The 10,510-nt window shown below is 31.8% G+C and overlaps 1 protein-coding gene and 1 pseudogene across 2 annotated transcripts; one reads left to right on the forward strand and one right to left on the reverse strand.

Annotated features, from left to right (window-relative positions):
- Positions 1 to 3,663: 3,663 nt before the first annotated feature.
- LOC141671531 (transcription factor GTE12-like) lies at positions 3,664 to 7,960 on the forward strand. 2 transcript variants are annotated; one of them, XM_074477802.1, is made up of 11 exons: positions 3,664 to 3,833; positions 4,636 to 5,513; positions 5,769 to 5,826; positions 5,896 to 6,039; positions 6,120 to 6,169; positions 6,255 to 6,309; positions 6,414 to 6,497; positions 6,602 to 6,720; positions 6,848 to 6,914; positions 7,051 to 7,172; positions 7,262 to 7,960. In XM_074477802.1, exons 2-11 carry the CDS (start codon positions 4,644 to 4,646, stop codon positions 7,463 to 7,465), a joined length of 1,773 nt encoding a protein of 590 aa, XP_074333903.1. In that variant the 5' UTR covers positions 3,664 to 3,833; positions 4,636 to 4,643; the 3' UTR covers positions 7,466 to 7,960. The 2 variants fall into 2 exon arrangements, with proteins under 2 accessions (XP_074333903.1, XP_074333902.1); XM_074477801.1 differs by having other exon boundaries at positions 3,665 to 3,833; positions 4,538 to 5,513.
- Positions 7,961 to 8,648: 688 nt separating this feature from the next.
- LOC141673693 (major allergen Pru ar 1-like) lies at positions 8,649 to 9,506 on the reverse strand (annotated as a pseudogene).
- Positions 9,507 to 10,510: the final 1,004 nt, after the last annotated feature.

Genomic DNA, 10,510 nt, shown 5'->3' on the forward strand with positions numbered 1-10,510 from the left:
CTTTGGTGTATTTATGTTTTATCTATTTATTTGGCTCTATAACTTTTTGATATTTGTGTAAGGTTTTATGTAAAACAATTACATATTATAAATGATTCGAATGAGTTTAATTGAACAAACTATATTTTTATTATATTAGTTCATTAGAAAAATTAGTTAAATTTTTTTGAGTAATTTTGTACTTTGAACTTATGTATTTGAGTCAAATGGATAACTAACTTTAGGGTTTAGTTTCCAAATGACCTTATTTACTCGATCAAACAATCTAACCGTGCAATTTTAAGTGTCTTACTCCAATTATATATAGGATATTTATTTTCACTAAAATAATCTTAGTTTACTTTCTAGAAAATAATCCTAGTTGTCATTTAATTTAAGCTAATATTACCACTTATTATTTGTATTACGGGTGAATCAAACGATTTGTGGTTTATGCTCAATTATGTATAAAAAAATCCCTCAAAAAATTGTGAAAGTACAAATTACATAATTATACCTCGCGTTCATTATCTAGTATCCAACCTCATAAAATTTTAAATCAAATTTTAATTGACTTAAAATTAATAAAAGAGTTATTTTCATTTTTTTGCTAATTAGGTTATTTTTCCTTTTTTTTGCTAATTAGGTCCTCCCTTTTAAATGTCACTTTTGATAAAAAATAATAATTCTAAAATCAATTTTCAAAATTTATTTTAACTTATATATTTCTAAAAACTATTTATAATATTTGATCAATTTTAACTTACAAGATAGGTTAATTATCAAATAAGTCACTTAGTATGATATAATATATCAAATAAGTTATCGCGAAATTTGTTGGTGTCATTTAAATTACTCATTTGACAAAATGTTTCATTCCATTAGATAATTTATAAAAATATTGGCGAAAAAGATACAGTGACATTTTTGTGACTAGTTGTGTTTTATTGTGCTTTATTGAAGTCCATTTCAAACTATAACCGCATGTATATATGATTTTCAGTCGAATTTTTAGGATTATTTATATCTAAAAAACGTTTAATTCAATGATTATATCCGTTAATATAGTTGCAACAACATGAGTTAAGCAATACGACACGTTCACGTAAATAATATGTTAACCAGCTTAACAAAATATATTTATTTTAGCATTGACTTCAAAATATTTAAAGGGTTTGATATTTTGTAATGAGATCAAAAGATTTTACAATGACTAATCTAATATACTTGAACACATTAAATGACTCATATGATAATTAACCCATTACAAAATTGAAAAGCAATTTTTCAAGAGCGTAATGATTTTCTTTTTCAAAAATAGTATTTATAATAAAATAACTTTTTTTTAAAAAAGCAATTTTTTAAATTTTTACTTGCTAACTATTTTTCACCTACTTGGCTAAAGAAGTTCAATTGCAATATGTAAATGTCATCTTTAGAATTTCTTACTGCGTGTTCTCTCCTTATCAAAATAAAAGTCATTTTCAATTTTAACAGGTAAATATGTAAAAAAACGGTGTTTACGTATATTTTTTTAATTTTAATTAAAATTCAATATTCATACTTTTATTTAAAGAAAAGTAAAAGTTATTATATAGAAGCAGTGTTACAGAAATCGGAAATCGGGGAAGATCTGTTACATGACCTTACAAGAATTAATCGGTAAATCGAGAATTATCGGAAGGGTTAATCGGTAAGAAAATCGGAAGTAAATTTATATTAATAAATATATTAATATATATTAATATATAATACATCACAAAAATCATCACAATACAAATCATCAAACTGTAAATAAAAAAACAGACATACAAGTTGATTAAAAAGGATTATATATTAAAGGGGCCTCGGGGATTTTATTGACACCTATGTCCATATCCGGGTAAATATACTATATGTATACGTCTTATGCAAATTTTCACACACCAATTTACTTTGTGACACTTTACTTCACTCAGGCGGCGACCCAACACAACACAATAAACACAGAAGTCACAACTCTGATACTACAACACCAACACAACCACACAAGTTTCAAGTCATCCCAATTACAATTTCGATCGCTCATGTTCATCTTAATCTAGTGACCCGATTTTGACCTATTTGACCCGAGTTTTGACCCGATTTAATCAAAACCGTGTAATGCAATGATTCACCGGAACTAGATCAGCGACAACAATTTTGCCGAGCCGATTTATCGGTTGAACGCCCAATTTCTGTAACAAGGTATTGAAGTGATTTTTTTACCGCTAAACGTGCTAAAAGTCAAAATAATTCATGTTTTGAAATAAGAAAGTACTATTACTGAAACAAAAACTTGCAACTATTTTTCTTTTTAAAAGCTTACCTTGGTGGCCAAGTTTGTATCTTGTTATACTGTGTTTATTTTTCTCATGAATATTCCGGACAATTTAACTTATCTATGGTAATAATTTTCTTCAATAACAAGATACGTATTACTTTCACTAAATCAAATGTCCGCTCGAAAAAATCGCGTTCATATTTAAAATAAAACGGATATTATCCATATCCGAAACATAATGGAATTTATCAGTTTCTGAATTCGACGATTGTTGATACAAATACACAAATAGGCATATTTGTATCCGATAATATCTGAATTCAAATAAATATATATTAAATTTAAATATTATATAATTTAAAATTTATTCTAGTAAATTTATAGTGTGTGTATATATATATATATATGTAGATATATATTAAATAATATGTTTATATAAATTTTATATAAATTTGAGTTTAATAATTTAAATATAACAATTATATTAAAAAGATAAATAAAAATAAATTTTTGAATAAGTTAAAATAATATTAAATCACTTTAACTTTTATTTTAAGTTTTTTTGGGCTAAATACTTTTATTTTAATTTTTAATTTCTACTATGTAATTTTACAGTTTTTTTCGAATTTTTAATATTAAAATAAAAAAAATCTGATTGAAAATCGGATTCAGATCCAGATATTATTCGTATTAGGATAGTATCCGTCAGATTTAGATCCAAATATTATCTTTTATATATTTTCGAATTCGAATATAAATAGAGATACAAATTTTCGGATTCGAATTTAGATACGAATACATATAATTCGTATTCGAATTATTGGTTTGACGGAGCTAATTACACATAGGATATTCCTTGTAATCCATAATACACTTCAAAGTTTGTTTTGGAAAATAATACTTTAACGTAAAGTATAAGAATGCCGGCTACTTTCTTATATTAAATACACCCGAAATATGCATTATTTTCATCGTATTCATTGAATTTGTAATTTCATAATATCAAAATTAAAAATAATTAGATTTTTTTTATGGTTTCAAAAATAATAATAATATTATTATTTTTATTTCAAACTCATAAACATAAATTGAAATATCAAAGATAGTATTATCAATAATATTTTAATATTATAAGTATAAAATTAAACGAGTTAGAGTTTATTTTTTTACTTATCAATTTCTGCGTTCGCCTCCCATCCAAAATTTTTACAATAAACAGTCAAAGGCTATAAATCATATCTATTAAAATAACTTTTTTTAATTATTAAGTTTAAAATTATTTTAACAAATTTATTAATTTATCGAGATTAAAAATATATACGGACTTTATAATACACGCCCGGGTCCAAGTCATCGGGGATATAAAAGACCCACAGTTTCCTTGTCTCACTCAAACTCTTCCTTCTAAACCCCTCTCTCTCTCCTATCCCCACCTCAAAACCCTAGCCTCACTCTTCTATCTCCCCCAATTCCCTATTCAATTAGCTTCATCCATCAATCAATCATCTTTTAGCTCTATCGATCAATCAATCGAGCCTCGATTTGGTTTCGTGTAAGTTATACTCGCCTTTATTTTCTGTTTTTCTAGTACTTTTCGTGATTATATACGGTTTTTATTCGATTTTGCATCTGGGTTTGTTTTATTTGTTGTGTTTATGTGTGTATATGTGCTTGATTGTAAGTATCGTGATCTGGGTCGTGCGAATTGTGTTTTATTTGATTTGTGTTTTTTTCGATGTAATTGTGATAAATTTATGATTTTGAGTTGAATTTTGCATCTGGGTATGTTTGATTTGTGGTTTATGTGTGTATCTGTGTGTATATATTGGGGTTTAAGCAACCCTTGATTTGTTTGGATGAGGTTGATTGGCTCTGTTGAGTGTCGTTTTGGGAACTGCTGTTAAGTTGACGATGTGAATTGGGTTTTTTTGGTATGTGGTTTTGTTGGGTGTGGTTTTTGCGATATCGGTTTGATACTGAAATTTACTGGTTTTTGTGTCATATGAGTGAATTGTGTTAAGATGTGCGACTTGCTGGCTTACTAAATTTTCCGCATAAGATTTGTACTTCTCGGGTTTGCTATAACTTTTTATGAATGGTTTGGCTGTGCAAGTGATATCATTACAAAATAGTTTAAAGTATACATGTATCTTTATATTATTCTTTCTGTTGATCGGGATCCTGTTAATATTTTTCCCTACTATTTGGTTGGTTGTGTTTAACTATTATTATTTGAATATTTGAATGTATCTACAGTGTTGATCCTGTTATTTTGCTCTATGCTGGTTTACAAATCGTGGTAGTAGTGAGAACTATTCTCGCAAATTCTGAGTAGTTCTCCTTGGTGCAAGCAGTGTCGATCATGACTGTATCAGATAGTTTGCCGAAACCAAGGTTGAAGATCAAGTTTTCCTCTAAAACAACTGAAGTTGGAAAAAGCGGGTCTTGTGAAGCTAGCAAGCAGCTGTGGATAAACGAGAATTGTGCTCAGAATGTATCTCTTAGTGGGAACAAGGAAACCATGAGGAAGGAATCACGAAAAGTTGCTCCTCACTCTTCAGACAGCTTAAAATTGTTTGGTTCTGACAATGTAAAGGACAGCTCTCCAGTACAAAGCTCTCTGAAGCGTGGACCATCAGGGGTTATAGATACTGTTTTAAATAAAAGACAGAAGATGGATCGTAGTTTGAAGCGCTATTGTGGCAACATTCTGGAAGCACTGATTAAGCATCCCGCTGCTACTGGTTTTTGTGAACCGGTTGATCCTGTGAAGTTGAATATTCCTGATTATTTCTCAGTTATCTCCAAACCCATGGATCTGGGAACAGTGAGAACCAAATTGCAGAATAATATGTACTTCACTGTTGCGGAATTTAAGGACGATGTGAAGCTGACCTTCTCCAATGCCATGCTATATAACCCATCTGGAAACTTTTTTCACAATAATGCAATGACACTCGATAGAATCTTCAATACTAAATGGAAATCTCTGGAGGTTAAATTGAGACGTGAGAGCCTAAATCGCGAAGAGAGTTGCCTTGCAAGTTCTGGGGAAAGGAAAACCACAGAAATGAAGCATCTCTGCCCTAGAGAATCTCCTTTGACGTATGGATTAGCTCCTATGATGTCTATGTCTTTTGAAGAAAAGGGAAAGCTGACAAAAGCGCCTGGGGAAGCAATGACGGAAAAAATGACTGATAATCTGAAGATTTCATATGCAAGGCCTGGAAATGTAAGTTATACACACAGAAATTACCAGTATTCATGCTCAAACTTTTAGGAGGGTTATCTGAAAATCGTTGGTTGCTATTATTCCGATTTCTTCCTTGATATACATGCAAAAGCTGGTCTTTATTTATTAAAATATACTTCATTCCTTGTATACATATGCAGGCTTAAATAAACTTTGTGGTATGGTTTCTATCCAAATACCAAGTTATCCTTTTTGTGGCATTTCCCAACTAATTTGTATTCATTCTTTCCACAGGAGGAACCCACAAGGAAAATTCGAAATAGCGGGTGCCCAGGAAAGGTCTTATATAAAGGTATGAAGTGGCATATACTCTTCTACTTCATGCCTGCTTATAGGCACTAACATAAGATATTTTTTATAGGCACAGTTAATGGAAATAGGAGTACTTGTGGTCCTGTTAAAACCATAGCCTCTTTTAATGTGGTTGCTACTAGATGCCGTTCCTGTGGCAGTTTGAAATGCGAGTGCAGCCCTCAGAAAAGTGTTGCATATGAATCCTCTAAGAGTAAGTGTTAAATGCCTTCTGCTGTCTCTCTTTTAGTATTCTTTAAGCTTAAAAGTTTAACTTTTTGTTTCTATATTCAGAATTGCCTTCTGAAAGATATACCGGACAAAATTGTGTTGCTTCCAAAATGGTAAGTTCACAAATTTTGTTTTGCTTGCGTGACAGAATCTCTTTTCTATGATTTTTCTGCAAACTAAATGCATTTTATGTCTCAGGAGCATGGAAGCAGTTTTACATCTAATACCTGTAAATCAGATCCAGAATCTGATGGTGAGGGTTATTTGTTGTATCTTCTGATGTTTTATCCTTTAACTATAAATAAATTTTTGGCATGCTGATGGAGTTGGATTTACACATTGTGACATGATTTGAAGTTGCTGTAAGTGCATTGGATGAGGAAAATAACTGTTCTACTCCTCAACCATCTAGTCTTGATACAACGGCTGCTTCTGCCGACGGTTAGTTGTTTTTTGTCACAAGACGGTCAATAATTTTAGCCTCCTCTCTACAGTTTAGTTGTATCAAGTATATAACTTGTTTATACTGTTTAACCGTCCAACAGGCTGGACTCCTGCTATTGATCTTCAGCTGTCTCCCAAGAAAGCCTTACGTGCTGCAATGCTAAAAAAACGCTTTGCTGACACTATATTAAAGGCGAAACAGAAGACCCTCCTTGATCATGTAATTAACTTTTACTTCTTTGTATATTATAGCCTACATGTCTTTTAATTGCCAATAAAGTCATCTTCAGATGCTATATATAAGTTGTTTCCAGATTTTTTTTACTAAGGCTATTATTTACATCCAGGTTGATAAGGTAGATCCTGTAAATTTGCGGCAGGAAAAAGAAAAACTGGAGAGGCAACAGCAAGAGGGTAATAATTTTCCCTATACTTTATGTTTGTTATTGCTTTTAGTATTCAGGTTTTAAGCTCTAGCATGACTTTTTTGTGGTGTATGATTAGTGTTGTATTATAAAATCTGTACTTACCATTGGAGTTTTGTTAACAGTGAAAGCAAGAATCGAGGACCAAATCAGAGCTGCTAACATTGCCTCATCATTGAAGGCTCAGGAAGAACTGAGACTGCGACGGGAGAGAGAACGAGAGGCAGCTCGTATTGCACTACAGAAGGTTCAGTTATTCTGTTTCTTGTCTCTCTTTACTTTGAACTTTAATAGCCTATTGCTTGTCACTCAACAAAGGGAACTCTCTCTTTCCAGATGGAAAAGACAGTTGAGATAGAGGACAATATGAAGGTGTTGAAGGAACTTGAGATAGTTCTCTTCAAAGCGAGACACGGAGATCGAATGGGAAATATTATGGAACGTATTGGCCTCTTCTTAAAGAACGATTTCATGGATTACGAAGAGGAGGAAGATGGACAATTTCTGCAAGACTGGGAGGAGGGACAAATATGCAACTAGCAGCTGATACCTCTTGATGTTTTTGGTTAGTTGTTTGAGACTGGACATAAGAGCTTTTGTATTTTGGATACAGGGAATTTTATATTTCTATAAAATATAAATATTCCATCTCAAGTTAAAAGACAGTTGAAGATCATGGTGTCTTAGCACACTGTCATCTAATAATGTATGCTGATCTGACCAAGACCCAGAATACCCAGTAGCTCGTATCCTTGTACATGTCAATTTTGCATGTCAAGTGTTGTGTATATAAATTGTATATTATATATAAATAGATTAGTATGTAGATTAGTTCTGTGGCTGAGAGTAGTAAAAAGAGCTCAGTTTATTGTATAATTATGTATAATTGAACACCAGGTTGCTGACAATTTTATCAGCAAATCTAGGATATGGATCCTTTTTCGGAGCTTGGGAGCGACAATTTTTTGCTTACCTTCATCCGTTGGAACTATCCTGGGGATGTTTGGCATCGGAATTAAACTAGCAGTTTGTTTCTCCTCTGGAATACATGGTAGATCTTTGGTAAACGTCTTAGAACCAAGTAGCAGGTTTTCCTCACTGTAGAGTCATTATAAATGTTGTACAGATTCGTGGGCATAACCAGCAGGCAGTACTAACAATAATATTAACCCTTAATATTATTGTTATTTTTCCCTGTTATTGATTAATGAACATTGTCTCCAAGGTATGGGAAGGCAAATCAAGATAATGAAAAATGTTCGTTGTTAATTTATACACCTCCAGGCATCAACTCTGGATGGTTTTATTTGGAGATTGTTAGTTAGGCCTCAAATTCACTATTTATTTTCCTTCTTTCTGGTTTGGGAGCAACTTATCATCTCCATACTTCATAAATTAGTTGAATTCAGAATACGTTCAGTCGGTGGAAGATGTTTATATTATCAACCTTGACATCCACCAGATACACTTGGATACTTCCAAGTTTCAGCAGTGCCTGCAGCCTGCACAATTGTTTTCAATTTTCCATTCTAGCTGATGGGAGGACAATATTAGCTCATGAGCAACATAAATATAGGAAAAATAGAAGCATACTCATTATGTCAATGCAATGTGATTATTTTAGAAAGAAGCTTCTTCCTTTTTTTAAGATGTTAACGTAGAACTTACAAGATATATATGGTTAAGACCCAGAATGTCAAAACCACTCTCTCCTTATTCCATAATATAAATTTACCAACCAAACTGTAAAACTGACAGGCTATATGAAGATAAATACTTATACGAGAGAACGAAACAACTGAAAAGAAAGCAGAGGCCTTAGATATAGGCGTCAGGGTTCTGGAGGAGGTAGGCTTCGACAACTCTGTAAGAACCTTATCCTTGCCTTCCTTGATGTCCTCTTGAGCATGAAATCGCCTTTTGTGTAATACTTGCTGGTCACCTTAGAGATAATACCACCACTTGGAGATGATTCAAACTTAACCTTGTACGTTATTTTTTCAAGGTTTTCTACAAAAGCATCACCTTCTAGCAACGTATATTTATAGGTGTAGTTATCTTCAGTAAGCTCATCAATGTGGTACATCACACTACTAAAATTGCGGCCTGCATGAGTTAAATCAATGTCAGCCAAATAGGACAAAAACATTCATCATAATTTTTACCAATGCATATTTATGTGTGTGCAGAGTCATGAAAATTTGCTAGAATATATTGATAAGAACAATGAAGCACTAACCATCAATGAAGTTAATCTTCTTAATGCTTCCGGCACCTCCTTCGCCTTGAATAAATTCAATACTCTAGATACCTTGTGGCAAGAGTTTAGGAATCAAGTTGTGAGAGTCGATGATGGAGGCCTTGAAGATCCTTGATGGAGGAATAGGCGACGTGTACTCATCAGTATGGCATATGAAGCCGATATTATTTTTATATAAAAGGTGTTGGTAAAACTAAGGAGAGGTGATAAATTAGAATAGTACATTGACACTTATCACACTCATCATGCTTCTGTATATATGGTACTTTGTTTTATTGCCAGAGTTGATCTGTATTCCGTAGACAATTGAAGCTTTAACATCTTTATCTGCTAGCTTAGCAAGAAAAACTATTTTCCAAGTTATTTAACATATGTGTTCTGTGGAAGAGTTGTAGAGAGGTTTTGCTAATATTAGGCATCTAACAAATATTCAAATTTAGCGATATCATATGTTTTTAGTGGCAATAAATGTATAAGTACATTTAGTTTTTTCGACGAAACCAATCTTCAAAAAGGTGAAAAATGATGTTTGCAATGGATAAAAGTTTGACCACTATTTTGATAATAAGTGTGAAATATCCTCACCACTTTATAATTTTCTCTTTAAATATATTAGTTAACGGCGACCATTCTTTTGAAAGACGGAAAGAAAAGTTGATCACAATTTTGAAAAATTTAAAAATAAATCACTATTTTGAAAATCGGTATAAGGTACCTGTAATTTATTTTACGTATTTTTACAAATAACGCTTATATGTCTTATAATTGATCATCCGTCCTAATGAATTTCAGGGGCGAGCGAGAATCAAACCCAAAATATGGGATGATCCCGCTCTGATTTATTGTTTATTAATTTACTCTATGTTAAATCAGTAGAAAAATTATTTTACATTATCATTTTACAAACTTGGATATTCTTTTTCTTGCCAGAAGAAAAATTAATTCATAACTAGTGGTTAGCTGAAAGAGATTTTTTCTAAGTCCAATCATGTATGATGATTTAGGAATAACTTTCATTGATTTCAATTATATTAATAAAAGTCTTGTTTTGTTTTTATTACAGGTTTTATCTATTTAAGTGTTAAAATAAGATATACCATAGTTTATTGAGTAAAGTTTTTATGGATTATGATGATATCATAATAATGAGACCTAAAAGATGATGACTCTGAACTTAAATAGTTCCTGGTCGGAGGATTACTAATTGGTAATTAATAATTCACAAAGATCGGTACATACTATGCTTGCTTCATTATGAAGGATGTCTGTTCTCATAGACATTTGTGTGGTGACACTTTAGCTAGTATGTGGGTGCTTATTATGGA

Source organism: Apium graveolens, chromosome 7 (assembly GCF_009905375.1).
Source record: "Apium graveolens cultivar Ventura chromosome 7, ASM990537v1, whole genome shotgun sequence".
Taxonomy (NCBI): Eukaryota; Viridiplantae; Streptophyta; class Magnoliopsida; order Apiales; family Apiaceae; genus Apium; species Apium graveolens.